At 42.9% G+C, this 27,261-nt stretch overlaps 4 protein-coding genes across 10 annotated transcripts; 1 reads left to right on the top strand and 3 right to left on the bottom strand.

Annotated features, from left to right (window-relative positions):
- Window positions 1–934: 934 nt before the first annotated feature.
- Window positions 935–5,875, bottom strand: LOC108038290 (tubulin glycylase 3B). Of its 4 annotated transcripts, none has more exons than XM_017115056.2 (6): window positions 4,243–5,875; window positions 2,441–3,249; window positions 1,434–1,623; window positions 1,280–1,376; window positions 1,192–1,230; window positions 935–1,140 (listed from the first exon to the last, which is right to left on the bottom strand). In XM_017115056.2, the coding sequence occupies exons 1-3, from the start codon at window positions 5,561–5,563 to the stop codon at window positions 1,492–1,494; spliced, it is 2,262 nt and encodes a 753-aa protein (XP_016970545.1). In that variant the 5' UTR covers window positions 5,564–5,875; the 3' UTR covers window positions 935–1,140; window positions 1,192–1,230; window positions 1,280–1,376; window positions 1,434–1,491. The 4 variants fall into 4 exon arrangements, with proteins under 4 accessions (XP_016970545.1, XP_016970546.1, XP_016970547.1 ...); XM_017115057.2 differs by having other exon boundaries at window positions 935–1,118; XM_017115058.2 differs by having other exon boundaries at window positions 1,192–1,209.
- Window positions 5,876–6,916: 1,041 nt separating this feature from the next.
- On the top strand, window positions 6,917–8,878 carry LOC108038284 (keratinocyte proline-rich protein-like). Its single transcript, XM_044460324.1, has one exon. It carries the CDS (start codon window positions 6,917–6,919, stop codon window positions 8,876–8,878), a length of 1,962 nt encoding a protein of 653 aa, XP_044316259.1.
- A 3,643-nt stretch (window positions 8,879–12,521) lies between these two features.
- Window positions 12,522–16,140, bottom strand: LOC123037808 (liprin-alpha-1-like). The gene is made up of 5 exons (XM_044460323.1): window positions 16,093–16,140; window positions 13,274–13,899; window positions 13,008–13,210; window positions 12,844–12,952; window positions 12,522–12,646 (listed from the first exon to the last, which is right to left on the bottom strand). Exons 1-5 carry the CDS (start codon window positions 16,138–16,140, stop codon window positions 12,631–12,633), a joined length of 1,002 nt encoding a protein of 333 aa, XP_044316258.1. The 3' UTR covers window positions 12,522–12,630.
- LOC108049174 (liprin-alpha-1) lies at window positions 15,827–25,391 on the bottom strand. Of its 4 annotated transcripts, none has more exons than XM_044459833.1 (15): window positions 25,203–25,391; window positions 24,060–24,329; window positions 23,897–23,998; window positions 22,723–23,076; window positions 22,552–22,653; window positions 22,313–22,480; window positions 22,135–22,254; window positions 21,515–21,655; window positions 19,919–20,842; window positions 17,906–18,531; window positions 17,641–17,843; window positions 17,478–17,585; window positions 16,961–17,280; window positions 16,779–16,895; window positions 15,827–16,720 (listed from the first exon to the last, which is right to left on the bottom strand). In XM_044459833.1, the coding sequence occupies exons 2-15, from the start codon at window positions 24,306–24,308 to the stop codon at window positions 16,631–16,633; spliced, it is 3,624 nt and encodes a 1,207-aa protein (XP_044315768.1). In that variant the 5' UTR covers window positions 24,309–24,329; window positions 25,203–25,391; the 3' UTR covers window positions 15,827–16,630. The 4 variants fall into 4 exon arrangements, with proteins under 4 accessions (XP_044315768.1, XP_044315770.1, XP_044315769.1 ...); XM_044459835.1 differs by having other exon boundaries at window positions 21,527–21,655; XM_044459834.1 differs by lacking the exon at window positions 25,203–25,391 and adding an exon at window positions 24,500–24,578.
- Window positions 25,392–27,261: the final 1,870 nt, after the last annotated feature.

The following is a 27,261-nucleotide window of genomic DNA, read 5'->3' as shown; positions in this document are numbered from 1 at the left end:
CAATTTAAAGAATAACGTATCTGTACCTATAGGTAACAATATAGGACAGCCAATACTGCCTCCTAAAACGAAATAATTCAAGAGCAATTTGAAGATGTAACGTATCTGTACCTATTGGTAACCATTTTGAGTTCATTGTGCCTTACCTGGGCAAACGAATAAATTAATACTATATACCTGACCTAGGAACACATTCTTATTTACACTGTGAATAAGCTGCACAAAGTGTTGTATTTAGAAAAAATAATATTTACATGTTTGTTATAAGAAAATATTACTTATATAGTTTATTATGCATCATACATTTTTATAATTTTAGTCCAAATGAGCAGACATTTCCGGTACTATAAAGTGTATATTCTTGATCGACATTACTAGACGAATTGATATAGCGATGTACGTCTGTTTCTCCGCAAGCTGCCATTAAAACAAAAGAAAAACCACTCAAAATCATCTCAATATATGTTTAACTTTTTTTAACGATCCGAATAGCATCGGTCGGTTAAACACTATCACATAAATCTGGATGATGTTCAGTTCCAACTCTCTAGCTTTTGTTATTCCCGGGATCTCGACGTTCATACGGACAGATCGACAGACATAGCTATTTAGACTCCTTCGATGATGATCCAAATCAAGAATATATACTTTATAGAGTCGAAAATAAGACCTATTAAATACTTTTTAACGAGTAAATGCTATTAAACTTATTGTCTTAAAAACGCCATATAAAATATTTGTAATATCGAATGACAGTTTTTCTAACACCAGTTTTTTATTATAAGAAGCATAAAGTATTGAATAGCAAATATCTAAAAAACAAACCAACGCATAAATAAATAAAATTAAGAGCGAAGTTTCTTCAAAGTATGTATAAGCATTTAAGAAGGAATCGTTTAAAATGGCATCTGACTAACCATTATATACATGTTACTAATTCTTAAGACGAGTTTATTAGAAATATCGTTATCAAATCTTGCGGATGTTATTGTATACCAAATGTTTTAGCTATTCAATAAACTTAAATCGATTTAGGAATTGATGAGTTAGTTGAGAATTATTTATTTCCACGGCTCTCGGGATATTGCATGGGGAAACGTTCCCACATAGATGGAGCACTTTGTTTTTGCAGGGAAAGTTCTGAAATTGTATTCTCTTGAGTAACTTATTATTGAGTTTTATTTAGCTTACTTTTTATATTTGCGAGCACTGTGCGGGGATCAGTTAATTCTGAGGAATAAAAAATGTATTTCCGCACAAAAGATTGCCATTAACTTACTCCTTCTTTGTTATATGAATCCAGTTTGCCGATATCCATACATATAGATACTACTAACACAGTTCTGTAATTTCTTCTGATACTATATATGATGAATCTGCTCCAAAATACAAAACCCAATTATATTTGCTTACAATACTTAAAAAATGCTTACGTCACGAACTCCTCACTGTAAGCCGGTGATCCATGCATACTTGCAATTTTTTCCAGCTTCACTTGGGAGCAGTGTACTGGAGTGCCAGGTTCTCACGAGTTGTTGGATTTAGTGCGATCTTGGGCACCAAGTTCTGCGATGATGGCTGGACCGAGGCGGCGCTTGAACTTCCGACAGAGGTGACCATTTTCTTTAAAGATTGGGAATACATGTAAAAGCCAAATCTTGTAATGAGTCATAATATATTTCCCTTTATAAAGGTGTATTATTTGTCTGCTATCCCCAGGCCATTTACCTCGCCTTTGCAACATATTTTTAATGCGAAGAACTACGATGACCTTTTAGAGATGACATTATTTGTGATACTTACTATATGTAAGTAACTTACACCGATTTTAGAAAAGTGTTTGATTCTGTAAATCACTTGCTCCTTGTGCTAAAATTATCTTCAGATCTTAAAATATATATTTTAAATTATATGAGGGTGGTATACAAAAGCTTTGTCTTAAGCCTCATACGAAATACTTAAGGCATCTTACAAAAATTACTTGAATCTCAGACTTATTAAAGATGCATGTTCCTGTGTACGGATATATGTACTTACAATCTGTTTAGAATTATATTATTTGGGAATAAAATATATCTAGACATTTTTACTGGGTCACTGTTCACCAGCTTCGAGTCTTAAATACATATAGATCGGATTGGGTATGTGCAAAAGAAGAGTCCCGATTTACGGGGTCATCTGTGCCCAATATAAATATTCGAAACTATAGTTCACTAGTTTTGATCATTTGTTTGACCAATGATTGATTAATTTTATCATACTTAACACAAAACTAGTATTAGTATTAGTAGTTTTTCTGGTATGCCTTTTACTTCGTATATCCGTCCCTAAGTGGTTATTGTTGTTGCATTTATGCCCTAAGGGAAGTATAGCTTTGTTTTGTGAGGGTCACTTCTTTGTACTGATCATAATACATAGTCCTTTAAAAAATATTTCGTACCTTCTTTCTGGAGATCTTGGCAACGGCAGTTTTCACATTCTTGGCTTGAGCCTCCTTGACCTTCTCCACTTTCTTGCCGGTGGAGGTCTTCACGTTGTTCAAGATCTTGCGGAGGAGTCGGGTCCGCGGGCTGTTCCGCATCTTGGGCATGTTCTCGAAGAGGGTCATCTGCTTGCCATTCAGCTCCAGCGGCTTGCCATCCGCGCCCTTGTTGATGCTGTAGTTGACCTCGAAGGCCAGCTCGAAGAGTCCAGTGCCGGCGGTGGGGTTCTTGGGCAGATCGACCACCACGCGGATGCAGTCCTTCAGGACCATGGGACAGATCCTGGCCGTGATTTCCGTTGAGGGCGAGAGATCCGGCGTCGAGTTGATCTCGATCAGAATGGGGTTGTAGTGCTCGTCGAGCATGAAGTCGCAGCCATAGAGTTCAAAGGCGTTCTGCAGCAGCTCCGTCTCATCCAGGCTGGCCATCACAACGGCCACCAGGTTCTGCTTGAATCCGTTGTAGGTCTTCGACCACGTCCCATCCGAGGCTCCCATGTGGCGGAGGTAGCACTTGAACTGGTCCAGCGACCACATGTTGTTCTTGGGCAGCCTCGAGTCCCGGTTGGTCTTGTTCTTGTACCGCTTCTGAACCGAGTTGTTGGTCAGGTGGATGCACTCGCGCAGGTCGTCCATGGTGAACTCCTGCGAGCTAAAGCGCAGATAGCAGTCGCGGTACGTCCAGATGCTGACCTTCGTGTCCGTGATGGTGAGCAGCATGTACTGCCGAATGTCGAACTTGGTGCGGTAAATCAGTAAGGGTCGCTCTGTCAAGAAAAACATGTTAAGCCAAATAACGAAGAAAAAAAATATATAGAGCGGAACTATTTCTCCTTTAATCAATCAAGTATTATTGCTGCTGTAGTCACTACTTTCACATGAGATCATTAAGGAGATTTATCTTAAAACAACTACATATTACAAAACAACTACATTTCGATTTCTATGTCAACATAACTAAAAACAATAAAGCTAAGTATGTCGATTTTGCGCTACATTTTGCCAGCGTTTTTATGGCAGCTATATTATTGTCCGATTTTGACAATATTTTAATAAATAGAAAAAATGAAAAATACAATTTTTTTGGAGCTATCCGATTTTAATATAATTAAAACCGTAATTAAATATTATTTAAATATTACCAAATCCCAAATATAAACGATAGCAAAATGCAGCGACAAATCCACATATGTATACATAAGTATATATAGCTATAGCTTCGTTGTTTCAAGTAATATAGGCATAGAAATTGAAATGTGATAAAGTTTTGTAATAACTGCAAGGCTTGCCAAAGTTTCCTTCCTTGTTTTATTTTATATTAAAGTAAATGTCGACTACGTGCTGTTTTAACCAAAGGCTTGTAAGCTAGTAACTAAATGTAGAATGAAATTTCACATTATACACATGGTGATGATAAAATATTAAATATTACGCCTTTTTTCAGTTGCATTTCGTGGTTTTTTATGCAAAGTAAGATTATTTGTTTTTATATTATTTCAAATTTTTATTCATATTTTTTGTTGGCATCTAGTATCTAGAACTAAGAAAATGTTGCACCTTTTACCTTAGCAATTATTTATTTATGCAAATACATTGCACGCCACCTTTAGGTTCAAAAAAGTAGTGCTATATATCTTCAAATATTTGAAAGAAGACAGTTACAGAAAACTCTTCCAACCAAATTCCATTGGATAGTCCATACAGAACCGATAGAAATTTTGTTGGAAGAGATTTCTGTGACACCCGAAAAATAGACTTACCTATGTACTTCTGGACGATGTACTTCTTGTTCTGATTGTTCGATGTCCACTGCAGGATGTCGTCCAGGGAACTGCGTATGACGATGCCTATTCCGCGCGACTGGTAGCCGGGCTTGAGGATCCACAGGTTACGGCTGCCGTCCCACCGATAGTCCGGTCGCAGCGACTCGATCTGGTCGAGGTAGAGCCCCGCCAGACGGGCGTACTCCGTCATCACCTTCTCGCTGATCCTGAACTTGGCGTTGGACTTGAGCACATCGGTGGACTGCACCATGAACGTCTGGTTCTCCACAATTTCGGCGGGCGTTGGCGGCTTGATGCGCGCATCGTCCAGGGAGTAGTGCTCCGCGTGGCGCACCATCTTCTTCACCTTCCCGAGGGCGAAGTCCAGGGTGGTGCTGGATATGTTGCCACTCTCGCTGATCATCTCCACCGGCTGGTGCTCCTTCACGTAGAGCAGCAGCGACCGCGCCTGCGTCTGCTGGTAGTCCTCAATGAAGGCCATGCGCTCCTCCAGGTTGTTCCCGCCCAGCCGGTAGAAGCGCGGGTGGCTCATCCCGCAGACGCCGTCCTCGCGATACCAGCGCTCCTGCTCGGCGCAGCCCACGAGGCCCACCTTGGTGGAGAAGTCCAGGAACTGGCTGCGGCGCACCCGGTTCCGGAAGGGCCGCACCTCCGCGCACAGATCCCGCTGGCCCTTGCCCTGCCAGATGAAGAACGCCGGGAAGTGGTTGATCATCTTGGAGATGACCACCGCCTCGTAGTCGTTGCCGCGACGGGCGTGGTCCAGCAGGGCGTCCTCGGACATGCTCTGCAGCTTGGCGTGCCGGGAGGCCGGCAGCTTCTCCAGCCAGCCCCTCCGCATCAGAGCCCGTCTTACCGTGTGGTAGTTTCCGTACACGGTGAAGATCCGCCGGTTGCGGTACGCGTCGATCACACGGGTTCGGTAGACATTGCGCATCTGGCGCTTTTGGGCGTCCGGCGCCATCGGTGAACTGGGCGTGGTCCTGGTCGTCGGGTTGGCGGCACGGGCGCGGGCCAGCAGGTTGCTGATGCTGTCGGGACGGAAGTGGCTGGCCGCCATACTGCTGGTGCCCAGCGAGCTGGAACCGCCGCCCAACGATCCGAAGGTCGCGGCATAGGGACTTCCACTCATGCTGTTGTTGTTGTGGCTGCTCAGGGGCTTCGGCACGGAGCACTGCTTGCACAGCTGGACCAGCTCCGCATCCAGGTTGTGGATGAGCGACTGGATCTTGGAGACGGGGTTGTAGTAGCGGTTGCGGTTCCCGCTGAATCCCGTCGGCGTGGTGCTCTGTGTCATACTGCTGGCTGCTGCTCCCGTTCCCCGCCCTCAACTGCGACGGTTCAGTCCTGCGGCCTTCTCCTTTCAATATCCGTGTCCCGGGGTGTCCTTGTCCAGCGAACGTACCCCTTCTCCCGAAAAGGGCTCGTGGTTGGTCAGTGGGCTAGTTGCCAAAGCAGTCAGTTGCTCCGTGCAATTACGTGGAATTTTGAAGCAGGAGCCAAACAGTTTCTAACAGTATCGCATTTACTAACGAAAAGTCTTGATTGACTTAAAATACATTTCTTCGCAGAGACAATCAAATTTAAGACCAAAAAAAGGAAACGAGTGTAAAACTGAAGGTAACACACTTAAATCAAAGCTTGCTACTTTCTCAGCTCTGTAAAAAATATCAAAAAATGTCAAGTCGGGTGACAAATCGATGCAGTGGGTTATCCTTGACTGCTTAATACATTAACTCGGTCATTGCAAATCTGTTCAGTAAACTCAGCCTCAGCAACAAGATGTTGCTGTATAAGTCGATTGTAGTTCCTTCAGACTCAAATGTCATGAGGGTCCAAAGAGTGCAAAACCGGGCGCTACTGACGATTGCGAATGCACCGTGGTATGTAAGAAACGAGGTCCTAGCTAGCGATCTTCACATCCCCACGGTGAGAGAGGAGATCAACATGCATTCTACCCGTTACAATGACTGAAAGGAAAGCTAACTTCGGGCGGAGTCGAAGTTGATATACCCTTGCAGAATACTCTGTAAATTATATTCTCCAAAATTATTCATATGATGCATTCTTAATACTCATAAAAAATCCCAACTTCCTAACTTTAAAAACACCAAAGTTATGGCATATTCAATCGTTCAGTTATATGGCAGGATATATTCGGCCGATCCTTATGAAATTTGGTAGTTCGGATTGATTGGTCAAATATAAAACCCATAGAAAATCCCAACTTCCCAACTTTACAAACACCAAAGTTATGGCATTTCCGATCAATCAGTTATATGGCAGCTATAAGATATAGTCGGCCCATCCCGGCCGTTCCGACTTATATGTCTGTCCGTCTGTCTGTTTCTACGCGAACTAGTCTCTCAGTTTTAAAGATATCGAATTGAAACTTTCGCCTTCTTTCCTTTGCACGCAGTATATATTACTTCTATTAGAACGCTTTTAATCGATTGAACAGTAGTGTTCAAAGATTCAGAGAGATGTAATTTCTATCCCAACTGTTTGGGGGCAATCCAGATCCTCCAATCTAGTAGCTTTGCCTGCTCACTTTGAATTTTCCTGGATGACAGTTGTGGCCATTTGCCCAGCAGCTCCGGAATATCGAATTTGTTCGCAGTTTAAGAGTTCAGGTTGTGCAAGAGTTCAGATGCCTAAGGAGAAGAGCAGCAAGGCGAAGGACGGGGCTGAGCCACCCACAAAGCGGCAGAGGAAGGATCGCCGGGAGCGCAAGGAGCGCAAGAATGGCAAGGAGGTAATCCCCGCCGGAGGAGGAGAAGGAGAAGGAGGAGGAGGAGGAGCTGGTCCAAGGGTGAGGAACAGGTCGTCCACCCCCTCGTTCGCCACGGAGAGCGAGTCCAGCTACTCGGACTCCAGCTTCACCTCCACCACATCCTTCAGCTTCTCCAGCTCCACCAGCAGCAGCTCCTCGTCCAGCGACAGCGATGAGGAGCCGGAGGGCTCCACCAGGAAGCCGGATGGCCCGAAGCCCTCCTGCTGCCGCCATCGGCACTATCACCGCCATCGGCGCCACCACCACTCCTCGCGCCACCCGCACCGCCGATGTGGGCGTGGCAGTTGCCACCATCGCTCCGCACACGGCCGCTCCACGAAGCGCTCCTCCAGGAAGGGGCGTCGCGGCGCCACCCACTCCTCCACCAAGGCGCCACTTGTGATCAAGGAGGAGGCCCCAGCCGCGCAGGCCATCCTGATACCGGATCCCATTCCCCTGCCCGTGCCGGCTCCCATTCCGGCCGTCCTCGCCACGCATCCACATCCGCAACCGCATCCGCAGCCTGTGCCGGCTCCCGCTCTAGCCCCTGCTCCTGCTCCTGCCCCTGTTCCTGCTCCTGGTCATGCTCTTGGTCCGGTGGCCAAGCCAGCTCCCCAAACGGTGCCCATGGAGCATCATCACCGCAAGACGCGCGTGCGCAGCTCCGGTTCCGGCTTGCAGAACCTCATCCCGGCCACCAGCAGCCACAACCAGGCCGTCTTCCAGTCGAATACCGTCACCGTCACCAAGAGCACCGCCACTCCCACTGCCGCTCCAACCGCCATAACCATGCCCAGTGATGACCAGACGATGGGCAATTCCTCTGAAGGCAAAATCAAGGTCGGCGGTGCCCGATCCTCCGGCACGAAGATACCCCTTGCCAATGCCATGGCCAGCAAGTCCGCCAACCAGGTCAAGACCACGGTGGCCTGCTCCTCTTCGAAAGCTCTGGCAAAGCCTGTTAATCCCAATTCGAGCCACTCCAATGTCAACCCCCCCACCGGCACCAAGAATCCGGAGACCTGCAAGATTAGGACTTCCAACAATGAGCGACCGCGTCGTGGACCTACCACGCCCACTGGTCCGGCACCAAAGCGTCAGTGGGATGATGAGCGGAGTGATGGCTACCAGTGGAAACAGCGGCGCAATCGTAGTTTCGAAGGATCAGGAGGAGGCGGAGGAGGGGGAGACAGTGGAGGAATCAGAGTAGAACGAAGAGGAGAAGGAGGTGATGGAGGTGGTGGAGGAACCGACACCGAGGACAGCCAAGTGGCCTACCGCAACGGCAAGCCCACCATCAGATTCCGGCAGCCCGTCCGCATTGTGCGTCTCCACATCAAGGGACTCACCCGCCAGGTGACCAAGGAGCACATCACCGAGATCTTCGGCCACTTTGGCGCCCTCACCGCCGTCGACTTTCCCATGGACCGCTACCAGAGGCGCCAGGGGCGTGACTACGCCTTCGTGGAGTACGCCCGTCCCGAGGACTGCGCCTGCGCCATCAAGCACATGAACGGCGGCCTGATCGACGGCAAGCGGGTCACGGTGTCTGCCTTCCAGGAGCGCATGCTGAAGGCTCCGTGGAGCCACTACCGCCGCTACTCGCCGGTGAATCGCCGCCAGCGCCACAACTTGCCGTCCCACTCTCGCTCACGCTCCCACTCCCTATCGCGCTTCCTGTCCCGCTCCCGTTCGCCGAACTTCTCCCGATCCCGCACCCGTTCCCGCTCACGTTCCCGCTCGCGTTACAATCGACGCTACCGCACCCCCTCCCGATCACGCTTTTCACACGGTCGCTCGTCGCCGCATTACCAACGCACCGCATCACGTTCGCCTTAGGCAGGTCGCTCTGTGGCCGAGGACGCACTGTAGGAAGAGCCATTTAGATGACAGCGAAGTACAGCCAGTCCCATACAAATAAAGACTCCATGCAACAAAATGTGGTTGGGGATTTGTTTTTTTGGGGCCCTTAAAAGGCCCGAAGACAATCTCCCTATTTCAAAAACAAACAAGAAAGGAAAGCTAACTTCGGGTGGAGCCGAAGTTAATATACCCTTGCAGAATATTCTGAAAATTGTATTGGTTGGTGAAAAAAACCCATAAAAAATCTCAAATTTCTAACTTTAAAAACACCAAAGTTTTGACATTTCCGATCGTTCAGTTATATGGCAGCTATAGGATATAGTCAGCCGATCTTTATTTTGGTAGATCGGATTGATTGGCCAAAAATAAAACCCATAGAAAATCCCAACTTTCTAACTATACAAACATCAAAGTTATGGCTTTTCCGATCAATCAGTTGTATGACAGCTATAGGATATAGTCGGCCGATCCCGGCCGTTCCGATTTATATACTGCGTGCAAAGGAAAGAAGGTGCAAAGTTTCAATTCGATATCTTTAAAACTTTGCGTATAAACAGACAGACGGACAGACAGACGGACAGACGGACATGGCTATATCAACTCAGGAGGTGATCCTGATCAAGAATATATATACTTTATAGGGTCGGAGATGTCTCCTTCTTTGCGTTGCACACTTTTGACCAAAATTATAATACCCTCTGCAAGGGTATAAAAATGCAAATCTGTTCGATCAGGACAGAGGGCTAAATTTAAAATTCAGGAAGACTGGCCATTGCTAGTTTATACCACAATTTAAAAAGCATCGCTTTAAAAAAGCATCGACTATAGATCGTTTCCATCGATCGCTTTAGGCCCGAAACCTGATCCCACCTGATTTTGAGGATTTGCCCAATTTCAGAGCTCTAGCTCGATTTGTATTCTCGCTGAATTTCCACTTTGTGTTGAATTGATTCATTCATCAGACATCAATCAACCCATTTCCTCGAAATAATTTTCTCTCAAATAATACAGATTTTTTTTAAGGAAAGGCTCGAAACATTATCGTGTGGTTGCTTTTTTGTAATAAATTTTAATTTGTAGTTATATTTTCATCATTTGTTTTTGTGGTTTGCTTGTTTTGTTTTTTAATATATATTGTACATATAAAAAACTCCTAAGCGGAATTTTTACCTAATTTGCTTGTATAGCATTCAATTTTCATGTTCACAATATTGGTATAAATATATTTACATATGTGTATGGTAATCAATTTTATATTTATATTACGCATTTAGTTTAGTTTAGTTACGCTCGTTTTTCAACTCATTTTAGTGGAATTTTCAACAAAAGTCAACAATTAAACCAATATTTGTTCAAATTAACTTACATATTTTGGATTAGTAGTTAGTCAATTTAGGTTACACATCATAAATATTTGCTTTACTCTTGTATTTACTTAGGTAATGCTACAGTTACATTCATAAATAAGTTCTCAGTTTTTAGAGCTTTTATAAGTTTCTTTACGCGTTTGTTTTTTAATTTTGCTAATACAGTTGAAATAATTTCATGAAGTATTTTCTTGTTAGTTTTTTTTATAATATATATTTTAGTTTTATAAATTAATTTAAGTATATCGTATTCATTTTAATGTTTTTTTTTATTTTCTATTTCAACTTAAAAACAAGCGTTAGTTGCAAATTTGGTTTTTGTACAAATAAGTAAAAACATCAACTTAATGTACATAAGACCCCAAAAACCAACATTGTTAGATGCTGTGGATGTTTCTTTGTGTACGTGTTGTTATGTGGCAGTTTGTGTGCTTTAACATATATTGGACAAATAAGTACTTGCGAAACTTAAACAGAGTGGTTAGTTTAAACTTTAAAGGGATTAAACAGAAGAGAAAGATTTGGTTCATGACTCAATTTGCTGCGCTTGCAAGAAAAGTTAAGTAACAACGTAAGGTAATTTGGAAAGGGATTTGTATTTTTATGTTTTCAAAAACAATGGATATGCTTTTAGATTTTGTGAATAGATCGTTACAAATATTTAAAGATGTTATTCGCTATTGAAAATCGACTTCCCTCATGACACTGAGCAAAGAAATTCTTTTAATAAGGGCTTAAGCAAAGGCTAAGATTTTGAGTTTTGGTTTAGGTTTAGTTCGCCTTTAAAGCTTTTTCGATTACTTAATGACCTCGTATATATAAGTATGTAAATAGTTGATTTCAATGGGCGCTTGCGACTTCTCCAAGGTTCCTTCCCTTTTCTTCACTTCACACTTAATACTTTCTTGTTAGTTACACGTATGTTTCATAATGTTTTAATAATTAGATTTATTATGATATATAAATCGTATATATATGCAGTTGTTACTCTATATATGTATGCCTGATTGTTGTGCATGTTGTTCAGTTTATAAACTCAATTGGAACGCTGTCTCTGACTTCTACGAAAAACTAAACAGAAACACTATAATGTCATATGTAAAGCGTATGTTAGTGGTTTTAATTTAAAGAAATTACGATTGGATTAAATTAAAAACTGTACAAAATGCCATAAAATTATATAACAAACAAGTTTGGTCACGAATTTGGTTCGAAGCACGCTATCATCTCTGTCCATCTCTGCCTTATCCAAAACAAAATACTGTTAGTCTATTGCAAGCCCAATTACACTATATAAAAAAATACAATAATAATTTTACAATCGAAAACTGATTAGCTTCTATAACTTGTACACGCCTGGCAGCAGCAGCGACTTTGCGCCAATGCAACTACGTATGTCCTATGTAGAGTATGTGCTATGTCTTGTATACATTGTCTTGTTATGGATTATGTGACTATGCGTGTATTTATATATATTAAATATGTGGATTAGACGTGCATCATGCTGGGGAGTCTCTTGCGTTGCGTCTTTCTTGTTAGAGTTTTTGTGGCTTAGTTGCTGCTCGCATTTCTATCCTTCTCTTTTAGTTCTGCTTGTCGTTACTGTTGCGGTTTAGGAAACGTTGCCTCTGGTCTTTACGTTCTTATTGTTGTAGGTTGCTTTTGCTTTATGTTCCTTAAGGTAGTATTCACTCATCCACCGAAGACGTTGGAGGACTGTAACTGCATCAAGAAGCGCTGCGCTGCTCGTTCTCCGGCCTGCGATCTGTGGCGATCTGCAGAAGATTATTGAACTCGGTATCGAGTATTTGGCGAGCCTACCCAGAAAAATAATTATTAGTTATTAACCTAAAAAGTAGCGTTTGTCTGGCTCACCTGAGCATTTTGTGTGGGTATTTGGAGGGCCAACCCCATAGCATTGGCATCGAATCCCTCGTCTAGGGCCATTAGTCCTCCATGCACTCCCGATTCGAGCAAGTTATTGGCATATTCCTGTAAAAAGTCGTTGTTTAAATTGATTTCCATCGAAGACTGATCATCCTGGCTGTGACACTCACCTTCAATCCGATGCTGCCCACCCACCGTATGACCCTCTCGTTGCTCCAGACGAGCACATCGCACAGACCGTTTTCACTCATCTTGCGCCTGTGCTCCAGCTCCGTGCGATCATAGTTAAGGCGCTTGAGCATCGATATGCCGTACTGCAGGCTGGTGCGATGGAAGCTGTCTACCATTTTGAGCTGACCGCGCAAGTCCTTCTTGGTGAGATGGTCCAGCATGCGGGCATCGACCAGACACTCCATGAAGGTTGTGCGATATTGTGGCAGGCCCAGACCAGGCAACCAATAGTTTCCAATCCACTCATGGTTCATATCGCCTGCAGAAAAAGAGGGGACAATAATTTTAAGTTTAAAACAATTTTTTAGTTTCATAAAAATTGATAGTTTAATTAAGCTGAAAGGCTTTTTTATTTTAACTTAAAAAGATTTTTTCAATTTAAAATTAAAAGGTTGAAACTTTTAACTTAAACGTGTTTTGATTTTACCATTCTCCCTGCAAATTATGAAGTCTTACCAAATGCCAAGGTTGTCCGTGAGGTTTGTGGCGCCGAGGGAGAGGTCAGTGAAACCATTTCCTGAATGGCCAGGCGCAGCTTGGAGCCGGTGCAAGGGATTGCTGATGCCTGTCGAAGAAAAAGGTTACTCATCGAAAGCCATGAAGACACCCAGGATCCTCACCGATTTCCCGCTGAATTTCCGTGTCGCTTAGCGCACTCATGATGGCCCCGGACTTGACGTTGGCCCGACAGGCGGCCACATACCAGGCGGGCATGCCCACCCACAGCTCCAACCAGGCCACGATGGTGGGGCCGTTCCAGAGGGCAAATGGAGTGCCCGCCTTCATAGCCTCGCCCAGCAAATCATTGCGATAGTCGTGCTCCCTGAAAAAAATAAATCATGTTAGCGTACATCTTTAGATTAAGCAATATCAGCTTTATGCTCACTTCTTCTGCCTGCCGTAGTCAACACTGCTTATTTTTGATCCTTGGGAGCTGGCTATTCGGGGCATCATGCCCCCAGTCATGCTCATAGCATCGTAGTTGGAGTCCACCTCGCTCAGTCCGATCGACAGGTTGCCGATGGACATCATGCTGGGCGAGCCGTCAGGCAATGTATCCTTCACGCCTTTGACCTTCTCCTTTTTGCTGAAGAACCTTCCCAGCGAGGACTTGATGCCCTTTTTCTTCTGCACAGCAGCAGCTGCCGCATCCCTGGACACGCCGGAGGTCGGCGTCTGCAGCATGGACATGGAGCCCATGGTGTTGTAGTGGCGCAACGACTCCTGGCTGCCGTAACGGGAGCTAAGCGGTGACAGCCCGTAACTGTGGCTGCTCAGCGGCATGTGACCCCCACTGTGATTGGGCGCCACCGGGGCACTGGGATTGAGGCCAATCGAACGGCGCCTCAGCTCCTCTTGGCTGTGGGCCAGGGCTTGGGCCACACGCTCCAGGCGCATGGAGCGGGCGGTCAGTGGAGAAGCAGCTCCACCGGAGCTTGAATCACCTGTGGTAGACATGCCGCCATGGAGCTCCTCGCGGGACGCATCACTGGACAGTACGGGCAAGTTGAGCTGACATGAAAGCGAAAGTATTATAGTTAATAATAGAGCAGGCAGATATTACTAACAAGAAAGGAAAGCTAACTTCGGGCGGAGCCGAAGTTGATATACCCTTGCAGAATACTCTGTAAATTATATTCTCCAAAATTATTCATATGATGCATTCTTAATACTCATAAAAAATCCCAACTTCCTAACTTTAAAAACACCAAAGTTATGACATTTCCAATCGTTCAGTTATATGGCAGCTATAGGATATAATCGGCCGATCCTTATGAAATTTGGTAGGTTGGCTGGCCAAATATAACACCCATAGAAAATGCCGACTTCCTAACTTTACAAACACCAAAGTTATGGCATTTCCGATCAATCAGTTATATGGCAGCTATAGGATATAGTCGGCCGATCCTTATGAAATTCGGCATGTCGGATTGATTAGCCAAATATAAAACCCATAGAAAATCCCAACATTCTAACTTTACAAACACCAAAGTTATGGCATTTCCGATCAATCAGTTATATGGAAGCTATAGGATATAGTCGGCCGATCCTTATGAAATTCGGCATGTCGGATTGATTAGCCAAATACAAAACCCATAGAAAATCCCAACTTCCTAACTTTACAAACACCAAAGTTATGGCATTTCCGATCGTTCAGTTATATTTTTTTTAAGGAAAGGCTCGAAACATTATCGTGTGGTTGCTTTTTTGTAATAAATTTTAATTTGTAGTTATATTTTCATCATTTGTTTTTGTGGTTTGCTTGTTTTGTTTTTTAATATATATTGTACATATAAAAAACTCCTAAGCGGAATTTTTACCTAATTTGCTTGTATAGCATTCAATTTTCATGTTCACAATATTGGTATAAATATATTTACATATGTGTATGGTAATCAATTTTATATTTATATTACGCATTTAGTTTAGTTTAGTTACGCTCGTTTTTCAACTCATTTTAGTGGAATTTTCAACAAAAGTCAACAATTAAACCAATATTTGTTCAAATTAACTTACATATTTTGGATTAGTAGTTAGTCAATTTAGGTTACACATCATAAATATTTGCTTTACTCTTGTATTTACTTAGGTAATGCTACAGTTACATTCATAAATAAGTTCTCAGTTTTTAGAGCTTTTATAAGTTTCTTTACGCGTTTGTTTTTTAATTTTGCTAATACAGTTGAAATAATTTCATGAAGTATTTTCTTGTTAGTTTTTTTTTAATATATATTTTAGTTTTATAAATTAATTTAAGTATATCGTATTCATTTTAATGTTTTTTTTATTTTCTATTTCAACTTAAAAACAAGCGTTAGTTGCAAATTTGGTTTTTGTACAAATAAGTAAAAACATCAACTTAATGTACATAAGACCCCAAAAACCAACATTGTTAGATGCTGTGGATGTTTCTTTGTGTACGTGTTGTTATGTGGCAGTTTGTGTGCTTTAACATATATTGGACAAATAAGTACTTGCGAAACTTAAACAGAGTGGTTAGTTTAAACTTTAAAGGGATTAAACAGAAGAGAAAGATTTGGTTCATGACTCAATTTGCTGCGCTTGCAAGAAAAGTTAAGTAACAACGTAAGGTAATTTGGAAAGGGATTTGTATTTTTATGTTTTCAAAAACAATGGATATGCTTTTAGATTTTGTGAATAGATCGTTACAAATATTTAAAGATGTTATTCGCTATTGAAAATCGACTTCCCTCATGACACTGAGCAAAGAAATTCTTTTAATAAGGGCTTAAGCAAAGGCTAAGATTTTGAGTTTTGGTTTAGGTTTAGTTCGCCTTTAAAGCTTTTTCGATTACTTAATGACCTCGTATATATAAGTATGTAAATAGTTGATTTCAATGGGCGCTTGCGACTTCTCCAAGGTTCCTTCCCTTTTCTTCACTTCACACTTAATACTTTCTTGTTAGTTACACGTATGTTTCATAATGTTTTAATAATTAGATTTATTATGATATATAAATCGTATATATATGCAGTTGTTACTCTATATATGTATGCCTGATTGTTGTGCATGTTGTTCAGTTTATAAACTCAATTGGAACGCTGTCTCTGACTTCTACGAAAAACTAAACAGAAACACTATAATGTCATATGTAAAGCGTATGTTAGTGGTTTTAATTTAAAGAAATTACGATTGGATTAAATTAAAAACTGTACAAAATGCCATAAAATTATATAACAAACAAGTTTGGTCACGAATTTGGTTCGAAGCACGCTATCATCTCTGTCCATCTCTGCCTTATCCAAAACAAAATACTGTTAGTCTATTGCAAGCCCAATTACACTATATAAAAAAATACAATAATAATTTTACAATCGAAAACTGATTAGCTTCTATAACTTGTACACGCCTGGCAGCAGCAGCGACTTTGCGCCAATGCAACTACGTATGTCCTATGTAGAGTATGTGCTATGTCTTGTATACATTGTCTTGTTATGGATTATGTGACTATGCGTGTATTTATATATATTAAATATGTGGATTAGACGTGCATCATGCTGGGGAGTCTCTTGCGTTGCGTCTTTCTTGTTAGAGTTTTTGTGGCTTAGTTGCTGCTCGCATTTCTATCCTTCTCTTTTAGTTCTGCTTGTCGTTACTGTTGCGGTTTAGGAAACGTTGCCTCTGGTCTTTACGTTCTTATTGTTGTAGGTTGCTTTTGCTTTATGTTCCTTAAGGTAGTATTCACTCATCCACCGAAGACGTTGGAGGACTGTAACTGCATCAAGAAGCGCTGCGCTGCTCGTTCTCCGGCCTGCGATCTGTGGCGATCTGCAGAAGATTATTGAACTCGGTATCGAGTATTTGGCGAGCCTACCCAGAAAAATAATTATTAGTTATTAACCTAAAAAGTAGCGTTTGTCTGGCTCACCTGAGCATTTTGTGTGGGTATTTGGAGGGCCAACCCCATAGCATTGGCATCGAATCCCTCGTCTAGGGCCATTAGTCCTCCATGCACTCCCGATTCGAGCAAGTTATTGGCATATTCCTGTAAAAAGTCGTTGTTTAAATTGATTTCCATCGAAGACTGATCATCCTGGCTGTGACACTCACCTTCAATCCGATGCTGCCCACCCACCGTATGACCCTCTCGTTGCTCCAGACGAGCACATCGCACAGACCGTTTTCACTCATCTTGCGCCTGTGCTCCAGCTCCGTGCGATCATAGTTAAGGCGCTTGAGCATCGATATGCCGTACTGCAGGCTGGTGCGATGGAAGCTGTCTACCATTTTGAGCTGACCGCGCAAGTCCTTCTTGGTGAGATGGTCCAGCATGCGGGCATCGACCAGACACTCCATGAAGGTTGTGCGATATTGTGGCAGGCCCAGACCAGGCAACCAATAGTTTCCAATCCACTCATGGTTCATATCGCCTGCAGAAAAAGAGGGGACAATAATTTTAAGTTTAAAACAATTTTTTAGTTTCATAAAAATTGATAGTTTAATTAAGCTGAAAGGCTTTTTTATTTTAACTTAAAAAGATTTTTTCAATTTAAAATTAAAAGGTTGAAACTTTTAACTTAAACGTGTTTTGATTTTACCATTCTCCCTGCAAATTATGAAGTCTTACCAAATGCCAAGGTTGTCCGTGAGGTTTGTGGCGCCGAGGGAGAGGTCAGTGAAACCATTTCCTGAATGGCCAGGCGCAGCTTGAGCCGGTGCAAGGGATTGCTGATGCCTGTCGAAGAAAAAGGTTACTCATCGAAAGCCATGAAGACACCCAGGATCCTCACCGATTTCCCGCTGAATTTCCGTGTCGCTTAGCGCACTCATGATGGCCCCGGACTTGACGTTGGCCCGACAGGCGGCCACATACCAGGCGGGCATGCCCACCCACAGCTCCAACCAGGCCACGATGGTGGGGCCGTTCCAGAGGGCAAATGGAGTGCCCGCCTTCATAGCCTCGCCCAGCAAATCATTGCGATAGTCGTGCTCCCTGAAAAAATAAATCATGTTAGCGTACATCTTTAGATTAAGCAATATCAGCTTTATGCTCACTTCTTCTGCCTGCCGTAGTCAACACTGCTTATTTTTGATCCTTGGGAGCTGGCTATTCGGGGCATCATGCCCCCAGTCATGCTCATAGCATCGTAGTTGGAGTCCACCTCGCTCAGTCCGATCGACAGGTTGCCGATGGACATCATGCTGGGCGAGCCGTCAGGCAATGTATCCTTCACGCCTTTGACCTTCTCCTTTTTGCTGAAGAACCTTCCCAGCGAGGACTTGATGCCCTTTTTCTTCTGCACAGCAGCAGCTGCCGCATCCCTGGACACGCCGGAGGTCGGCGTCTGCAGCATGGACATGGAGCCCATGGTGTTGTAGTGGCGCAACGACTCCTGGCTGCCGTAACGGGAGCTAAGCGGTGACAGCCCGTAACTGTGGCTGCTCAGCGGCATGTGACCCCCACTGTGATTGGGCGCCACCGGGGCACTGGGATTGAGGCCAATCGAACGGCGCCTCAGCTCCTCTTGGCTGTGGGCCAGGGCTTGGGCCACACGCTCCAGGCGCATGGAGCGGGCGGTCAGTGGAGAAGCAGCTCCACCGGAGCTTGAATCACCTGTGGTAGACATGCCGCCATGGAGCTCCTCGCGGGACGCATCACTGGACAGTACGGGCAAGTTGAGCTGACATGAAAGCGAAAGTATTATAGTTAATAATAGAGCAGGCAGATATTACTAACAAGAAAGGAAAGCTAACTTCGGGCGGAGCCGAAGTTGATATACCCTTGCAGAATACTCTGTAAATTATATTCTCCAAAATTATTCATATGATGCATTCTTAATACTCATAAAAAATCCCAACTTCCTAACTTTAAAAACACCAAAGTTATGACATTTCCAATCGTTCAGTTATATGGCAGCTATAGGATATAATCGGCCGATCCTTATGAAATTTGGTAGGTTGGCTGGCCAAATATAACACCCATAGAAAATGCCGACTTCCTAACTTTACAAACACCAAAGTTATGGCATTTCCGATCAATCAGTTATATGGCAGCTATAGGATATAGTCGGCCGATCCTTATGAAATTCGGCATGTCGGATTGATTAGCCAAATATAAAACCCATAGAAAATCCCAACATTCTAACTTTACAAACACCAAAGTTATGGCATTTCCGATCAATCAGTTATATGGAAGCTATAGGATATAGTCGGCCGATCCTTATGAAATTCGGCATGTCGGATTGATTAGCCAAATACAAAACCCATAGAAAATCCCAACTTCCTAACTTTACAAACACCAAAGTTATGGCATTTCCGATCGTTCAGTTATATGGCAGCTATAGGATATAGTCGGCCGATCCCGGCCGTTCCGACTTATATACTGCGTGCAAAGGAAAGAAGGGTGTGTGCAAAGTTTCAATTCGATATCTTTAAAACTGAGAGACTAGTTCGCGTAGAAACAGACAGACGGACAGACAGACGGACAGACGGACAGACGGACAGACGGACAGACGGACATGGCTATATCAACTCAGGAGGTGATCCTGATCAAGAATATATATACTTTATAGGGTCGGAGATGTCTCCTTCACTGCGTTGCACACTTTTGACCAAAATTATAATACCCTCTGCAAGGGTATAAAAACAATGAAGCTATGTCGATTTTGCAGCAAAATACATTTTTTTTAAATATATATTTTTTTTAATTTTTTGATTTTTTTATGAGAGCTATATGAGCTACTATATACTTAAAAAAAATTTTTTTTCCGAATGTTGCTATGGGAGCTATATGATATAGTCGCCCGATCCGTCTCGTTCCGACTTATATACTACCTGCAATAGAAAGACAACTTTTGGGAAATTTTCAATAGCTTTAAAACTAAGGGACTAGAAACGGAAAGAAGGACACACGGAAATGGCAAGATCGACTCTCCTGGTGAAGCTGATCAAGAATATATACACTTTATAGGGTCAGAAATGTCTCCTGCTTTGCAAACTTTTAATACCCTCTGCAAGGGTATACCCAATTATACTATTATATTATATATACACAATTAAGCCACTCACCGTATGATACTTTTGCATGAAATCCCTCTGCGGGCTGTTTGGCGTGCTCCGTCCACTCATGGGCGGACTTTGCCTGTCCATGGAGCGACCGCGGGACAGCAGGTTGACGTGCTCCAGACTGCCCACACGCGACTCCAGCTCTTCGGCCCGCGCCTCCGTCGACTGCTTCTCCTCCTGGATCAAGCGAATCTCGTTGTTGATGGCGTCCAACTGCTCCTGCAGCATCATGGCCAGTGTCTGGGCATCCGTGTGACCCGACGGAGACATCATGTCCGCCGTGGCCGCCGCGTATAGGACATCCGCCTCATCGCAATCCGCAGCACTAGCCACCAGCTCGTAGGCCTGTTGCTGGGCGTGCGCCGCCTGCTGGAGCTTCTCCCACTCCTGCTCGGCCATCGAGCGAACCAGGGCGTTCTCCTCGGACAGGCGCTGTTTGCTCTGGCGCCGCAGCGAGTGCGTCTCAAAGCTGGCGTGCGAGTTGCTCCGGCTGAAGGCTCCACTTGGGTCCACTACGCTGCTTGGCGAGAGGCTCCGGGTGAGCGCCTCCGTCTGCTGGATGTTGTAGGCGATCTCCTGCTGCAGCAGCTGGCGCTTAAAGTTCTCTATCTCCAGCCGCGTCTTCGACAGTTCTTTCATGATTTCGCTCTTCTCGTGGTGCAGTTCCTCGGCCACTTTGCGCGCCTTTTCCAGCTCCTGGGTGAGGGCATTCTTCTCGTCCAGCGCATGCATGCGCTCCTTCAGGTGCACCTGCAGCCGCTCGTTGGACTCCGAGAGCAGTTTGTCCACCGTGGAGGAGAGCCGCAGGTTGTGCTCCTCGTTCATCTTGAGACGCTGGTTCAGTCTTACCACCTCGCCAGTCTTCTCGTCCAGGTTTGTTTCGAGTCCCCGGATGCGGTCCTCCGCTGAACCGTGTCTTTCTTGAGCCTGCAAATGGTTCGAGCCAGCGAGTTTAATGAGCTTGTTCACGAGGTTCAATCAGTGGCAGTGAGAAATGTTAGTTTGGGTTTTAGTAATGAAAGCTAAAAGTGAGTGATCCCTCATGTATACCAACAATAAATTCTGATGAATTTAATAAGACTTTTAGTCAATGAAAAATATAATTTAAGCTACAAGAAAATGGCTGAGCAATTCAAGGGGATGAAATGGCCAAATTGTAAATTTCAAAAAAGTCTAAAGTCTTCGCAATTATTGCAAGGAATTTTACATTTAAACTTTACATAGAATGGTAATAAGCTAAGTTAACTTAAAACAATTTACACATATGTACACATAATGTCCTAATCAAACAGTGAAACAAGGCACAGTTTAAATGGTCATTAGAAAGTATTCATAATTGGCATACAGAGGGGATTTGGTCTGATTTTGATTGGGTTTCGAGTGCGTGAGAGTGAAAGTTGCAGTACAGAAAGAGAAACAGTAGATATAGATCATAGAGACAGACTTGTTGTTGAAGTTTTTGGTGTAGGTTTCTTGTGTTGGATAGTACGCAAAAGAAAAGAGCATTACACAAAATAGAGTTCAAGTTGTACGGGATAATAATTGTTGATACTTGTCATATGGAACCTGTCCGGCGCGCATATTAGTTCGAGTGCATACCTTGTTTCCTACCTTAGTCAATGCCTCCATGCGTGCCTTTAGCTGCTCCTCCATGTCAGGCTGCAGCTTGGCGTGCTGGGCGAGCTTCTGCTCTGAGAGCTCCAGCTTCTCCTCGATGGCCCCGATCTTCTCCTCGTGCAGCTGATTCGGTTTCGGAATCGGCATTGACATTGTGGCATGGAGTGTTGAGGTTCGTGTTTGGGGCGGATGTGTTCGATTAGTTGACGGGGGATTGGTTGCGTATGCAAATGCAATTGATTAGTCACGCTTGAGGGAACTTAATGAGAGAGAAGGCTTGGGCGCAATTAAAAGTAGAGTGGTTCGAATTTAAGTCACAGGAGCAGATGTAGCTCTTCAAAACATTTTAAGAACTAATTTGCAAAACTTTTACAAATAACATTGCTTTAAACATATATATTTAATCTTTAAAATTTTCAACAAACTTTTACTTTTGAAAATTATCGATCAATCTGATTAACAATAACATATGTATAGGAAGGTTACTTTAATATTTAATCCCGTTTCTGTGACAACAAAAATCGATCCTCTGTACATACAAGTTAATATAATTTGCCAGCCTTGACCGTAAACCCAGTGATAATTATCTTTTTTTTACCCACCTTGAGCTGCGCCTCCTTGTGCCGAAGCTCCTGCTCTAGTTTTTCGTTGAGATCATGCAACGATGTGGACTCCCTTTGAGCATTCAGGTAGCGCTTCTCCAGTGTGGTAATGCGCTCCTCCTGAATTTAAACAGGTTTAAAAACATCTATGACAATATGCTTTGCATTATCCTCTCACCTGATCCTCTTTTTGGGCCACATTTTCGCGCAAATCTCGCTGCAGCTTGGCGCACTGGTCCTGGGCTTTACAGTGATCTTTTTGCACTCGCGACATGTTTTCCTCCAACTCGCTGATCTTGTTGTTCAGATCTGACACCCGCCGCTGCCATTGCGAGAGTTCCGAGGTCTTAAGAAAAAAAAGGACGATTAACACCTCGATAGCAGATGCAGACTCTGAAGTGCCCCTTTGACCCTCACCTGCTTCTCGATGATCGTTTGCAGTTCATGGGTCTTGGCCGCGTAGTCGTTTAGCTCATTCGTCTCGCCATTGACTCCGCCAGATCCGGCCACGCCCGCCATCTAGTGTTCCAGAGAAAAGAGTACATTTAAAATCGTCTTGGTTGAATGCATTTTGTGAGATAAGCGCACCTTCTCTTTGAGGCCGTTCTCCGCGCCTCCACCTCCGGCGGTGCCAGAGGCACTCCCCGCTCCGCCGCCACTGCCCACGCCTGCAGGCACCACACCAGCCTTGTACTGGGCCAGCTCCTCCTTGGCGGAGCTGAGTTCCTCCTCCATCATGTTATTCTTCTCAATGGAGAGCCGCAGCCGCTCGCGCACCTTCTCGTCCAGCGCCTTGTGGTGCTCGAACAGCGACTTGAGCGCCTTGAGCACCTCCACCTCGCTGGAGACACCACTTTGGGCGGCGGCCTGTCGCTTTACAACGGTCATTCGCAGGGAACGCTCATGGCGGGAAACCAAGCACTCCAGGTGCTCCAAGAGAAGCTAGAATAATCAGATTTGGACAGTGTAATAGCTTGAAGATCCAGCTAAATAAATATTTATCATATTAATTGGTAATGAGTGGTAAGGAATAGAGCGCAATCCTGTAGCAAACTCTCTAATCCTTCCATTTTGCATACCCTAGGTAATTTCCATTTATGTGTTTGTTACTCTGTGATGAGTATTTTTGTCAGACCTGCAATTTTGTCTATAGATTCTTATGCTTAAATTAATTTATGTTTAAATGTATAGTAGTTTTTAAAAGTCTCGTTTATATATGCACAAAAAAACACAAATAGACATCTCACACATACAGAAACATGGATGTGACTGAAATACACATTGAATGTGTATATAAACTTTTGTAAGAGTGAACATTTAAAATTCCGCAAACAGTCCCAATCAAATTAGATTTTAATCGCAAGTTTAAAATAAAATCTTTAAATACTGCATATAAAAAGTATACAACACTTCTGTTGTAATAACGTATTCTAGGCGACCAGAAAAATAATTTTAAAGTAGGAAGAGTATTAAATTCACTGGGGTGCTCATGGTCTGCTTATGAAAGTGTAAACTATTTGGAGAAAAGGACAATAGGTGCAAAAATATTTTGGTGAAAAACACCGAAGACCTGAATACCAAAATCGTTTATGAATTTCGCAAAAGTTCACAGATATATGGATAATAGTCGCTATTAACATTTTTTTATAATACCTTTCGGGCAAATTAATTTTGTATACATTTAGCTTGTACATTCTTTGAATGCTAACTTTTTCATATGGGAGCACCTCCGTAAAATAATGAACATGTTGTAGAGTCTTACCCTGGTATTGTTGCGCTCTGCCTTGAGCTCCCCGATCTCCTCGTCCCGCTCCAACAGGGTCTCCCGCGCCTGCGTCAGCTCCTTGGTGAGGGTGGCGAACTCCTGGAAACACAAGGATCAGATGGTTAGAAGCCCTCGGCATGTATACGCAGACCCAATTCACCTGCGGCAGATTGGCATTGATCTGGCGCTGCAGGCTATCCCGCTCCTTCTCCACGTCGTGCAGCTTGTTCTCCGTCTCGCCGAGCCGCTCCTGCGCCTCCCTTAGGCTGTCCATCAACTTGTCCCGCTCGTCCAGCATGGAGACCATCAACTGCTCGAAGTTGGCGTCCTCCCCGCTGAACTGCGAGGAGCGCTGCGAGATGCTGTCCTCGGATATCGTGGGCATTACGTCGCACATCATGTTCCACATTATTTAGTTGGGGCCGCCAGACTGTGCGAAGAAAGGCAAAGAGACGTTAAAGATTATATATATTTTCTAAATTCAAAAACATGTGATCCTCATGGTTTTTTCTCAGTTTTAATCCTGCTTTTAGGTGCGAAAAACAAGCCTAAGATTGTCAAATACTTTAAGTTTTATAATTATCCTTTTAAATTATGTACCTAATTTTTAAATTTCCTTGTCCCTTATTTATTATGGGGTACAAAAAGTAAGCTCAAAACATGTTTTAGTGGAATCCGTCTGTAATGTAAATTAAAATTTGTTGGGTGATATTACAATAGTAATAGTTTTTGTGGACGTTGACTCTTTTTCACATTCAGTTATCGCAGGATATGAAAATTCGACACAGTAAGATGTCAACATTTGGTAGAGCTTATTTTTAAAATAATTCACATTTTAGGCAAATGGGAAAATGTGTGCCAGTGGAGTCCGGCTGTTACATACACATACACTGAAACACAAGTTCGCTCGCTATTACAATTGGAATGCCCAGCATAGTGGGAGAAACATGTCTAATGAGACTTATCATAGGCGCCGCATTGATAACAAGTTTTCTACACCAACACTCACGCACACTAGCACATGCACGGCATACACACTCACACGCACACTCACACTCACACAGCACTTTTTCTCTTTCGCATAACTGGCATATTTTTTGTGCCTAGGTGTGTCGGTGTCGCATTTTGCAACCACTAATGCCCGAAACAGGGTTAAAACGGCAGCAGGTGCGAGTTTATTACGAATTTGTTTCTGTTTAAATGGCTTTATCACCATAAAATTCCGTTTTGAGGGACGGCGTTTGTGCGAAAAAAAAGCTGCGAGAAAAGAGCTCCACACTTCCCAATCCGCTGTAAAACGTACCCCGATCGATCACACGGCGGCTGGGCAGCAGCAGCAACAACAACTCTGGCCGCGTTTTAGCCTTCGCATAGGTCTCCCGGCTGCTTTTAATTAAATAAACCAAATTCCAAAGAGGTTTTTTTCCCCAATTTACGATTGTAAAGAAACTAGAGATGGAATTGCCCGATTGGTCTGGCAGCGCTTGTCGTAAAAACTCTGTTAGCTCTTTAATCGATTAAAAAACGGCGAGGGCTGCCATCTCGCCAAAAAGGTCTGGCAATACTGACATGTAAATAACATTTTTTGAGCTCATGCTAAAATCGTTCTTAGCAGTTACTTAATATTTAAATTTTAACGTGCATATCGAAAACAATATTACATTATCCTAGACGATATACATATAAACAACGAAAAATTTTTACATAGACTTTAAAGGCCTGTTCAGACAAGGGCACATCTGCATGAAAGTCCAAATTTCGAATAAATGCCCGTTTTAATTATAGCAAACTCTGCATCACCGATTATTGTGCTACATTTATCGAAAAAAAAACTGTTGGGACCCTGTATATTTGACGTATGTAGGTAATATCATCCTGTGCTTATTTGAAATGCCTGAAATTTTAAAAGCCTTTAATGAACAGTGCTCGAAAATATTATTATAAAAGATAAATCAATGAAGTCACTTTTATTTTACAAAAAAATAATGATTCTATCAAAAAATATATATATATATTTTTTAATATCAGCATATTAGAAGAAGAAAAATAGCCTTAAAGTTTAACATGCTTGCTGTGCCAATAATTAAGTTTGGCTCTTTCTGCAGGTATTTTGCTGCCATAGAAATCAACATAGCTTCATTGTTTTTAGTAATATTAGCATATAAATCGAAATGTAGTCATTTTGTAATAACTGCAAGGGAATATAAACTTCAGCTTGACGAAGTTTGCTTCCTTTCTTGCTTAAGGCTAACTTTGGCAAGCCACAAGGAGAGCGCAAATTACAATAGTTTCAAGAATTTATATTTTACTCTAGGCGAAATGTCAGCATATAACCCCGTATGTTTAGTATGAGATTTGTATGGAAGCTACAGGTTATAGTCAGGGATAGGTTTTAAACACTAAAAAAAAACTTATTTTGGTCAAAAAATACGATTGCGAAATTTTAAGTCTCTAGATTGTAAGCTGAGCCTGAAAACGGTTTAAAAACATACGAACCGGCGGACATAGCTATATCAACACGTCTAGTCATGCTGATAAATAAATATATTGTAAAGATGTCCTTCTTCACTGCGTCACAAATATTTGAAGAATTTTAGTATACTCTCTGCAAGAGTATAAACAGGGCTAGCAATTTGGCCTGCTGGTCTTGATTACGATTTTCTACTTCAAACGATGGTACTTAAACAAATATACGAATTTTGCTAATTTAGGGCTTGCGAGCTCATCTTAAAATATAGAAACTAAAGAATCGGAATCGTGCAAAAGCACTGATTTGTAAAAAATTGTATTATTCACAAAAAATATTATAATATAAATATATTTTATTTAATAAATAAATCATTTTCATAATAATTTAAATTATACTTAAGAGTGAAATAGAATTTTATATAACGGAAATAAACGATTTCCTTTTAATTCTCTACTCTCCCCTAGACAATATTATTTGAAAGTGTATTATGGAATATAACTTTTATATTTATTTTGGTAAATTCTCTTGAAAAGTATCAAAAAAAGGCTAGATAGCCATCACCGGTTTTTGAGTCAAGATAGCTTGCAATATTTTAGTACATTTTCCAGACTCAAACGGTATATTTAAACAAGAAAGGCGCGGTCACACTGGTTTTGCAGGCGTTTGTGTTTTATTTTTTTTAATCGTGAAATTAAACAGTATAAGCAACTAGCATAGGTTTAAACCGTTGCCAAACCACCGAGCTAGCGTCGAAGCCAACGAATACAATGGGGTAAGACCGGTGGTAGGTGTAAGACCGGCCCATACAAACCGTTTTTGGTGTGGGAAAAATCGACGCCGTACTAGCTGACATCTCGCCTGTGTTGTTGTTGCTGGCGTTCTGTGTGTAGCG

Source organism: Drosophila rhopaloa, unplaced genomic scaffold (genome assembly GCF_018152115.1).
Source record: "Drosophila rhopaloa isolate 14029-0021.01 unplaced genomic scaffold, ASM1815211v1 contig_2, whole genome shotgun sequence".
In the NCBI taxonomy this organism is placed as follows: Eukaryota; Metazoa; Arthropoda; class Insecta; order Diptera; family Drosophilidae; genus Drosophila; species Drosophila rhopaloa.
The sequence above is the reverse complement of the archived record's forward strand: the minus strand, read 5'-3'. Positions and strand labels throughout refer to the sequence as shown.

Bases quoted from the DNA above. Each gene is read 5' to 3' on its own strand.
- LOC108038290 (XM_017115056.2), bottom strand. From the start codon at position 5,563: ATGACACAGAGCACCACGCCGACGGGATTCAGCGGGAACCGCAACCGC. The intron at 3,250-4,242 runs GTAAGTCTATTT...TTTTCTTGACAG, and splicing joins CATCGTCCAGAAGTACATAG to AGCGACCCTTACTGATTTAC. The intron at 1,624-2,440 runs GTACGAAATATT...CAATCTTTAAAG, and splicing joins CCAAGATCTCCAGAAAGAAG to AAAATGGTCACCTCTGTCGG.
- LOC123037808 (XM_044460323.1), bottom strand. From the start codon at position 16,140: ATGGACAGAGATGATAGCGTGCTTCGAACCAAATTCGTGACCAAACTT. The intron at 13,211-13,273 runs GTGAGCATAAAG...TATTTTTTTCAG, and splicing joins GACTACGGCAGGCAGAAGAA to GGAGCACGACTATCGCAATG. The intron at 12,953-13,007 runs GTGAGGATCCTG...TTTCTTCGACAG, and splicing joins GGAAATTCAGCGGGAAATCG to GCATCAGCAATCCCTTGCAC.
- LOC108038284 (XM_044460324.1), top strand. From the start codon at position 6,917: ATGCCTAAGGAGAAGAGCAGCAAGGCGAAGGACGGGGCTGAGCCACCC.
- LOC108049174 (XM_044459833.1), bottom strand. From the start codon at position 24,308: ATGTGGAACATGATGTGCGACGTAATGCCCACGATATCCGAGGACAGC. The intron at 22,654-22,722 runs GTGCGCTTATCT...CTGGAACACTAG, and splicing joins AGAACGGCCTCAAAGAGAAG to ATGGCGGGCGTGGCCGGATC. The intron at 22,255-22,312 runs GTGAGAGGATAA...GTTTAAATTCAG, and splicing joins TGGCCCAAAAAGAGGATCAG to GAGGAGCGCATTACCACACT.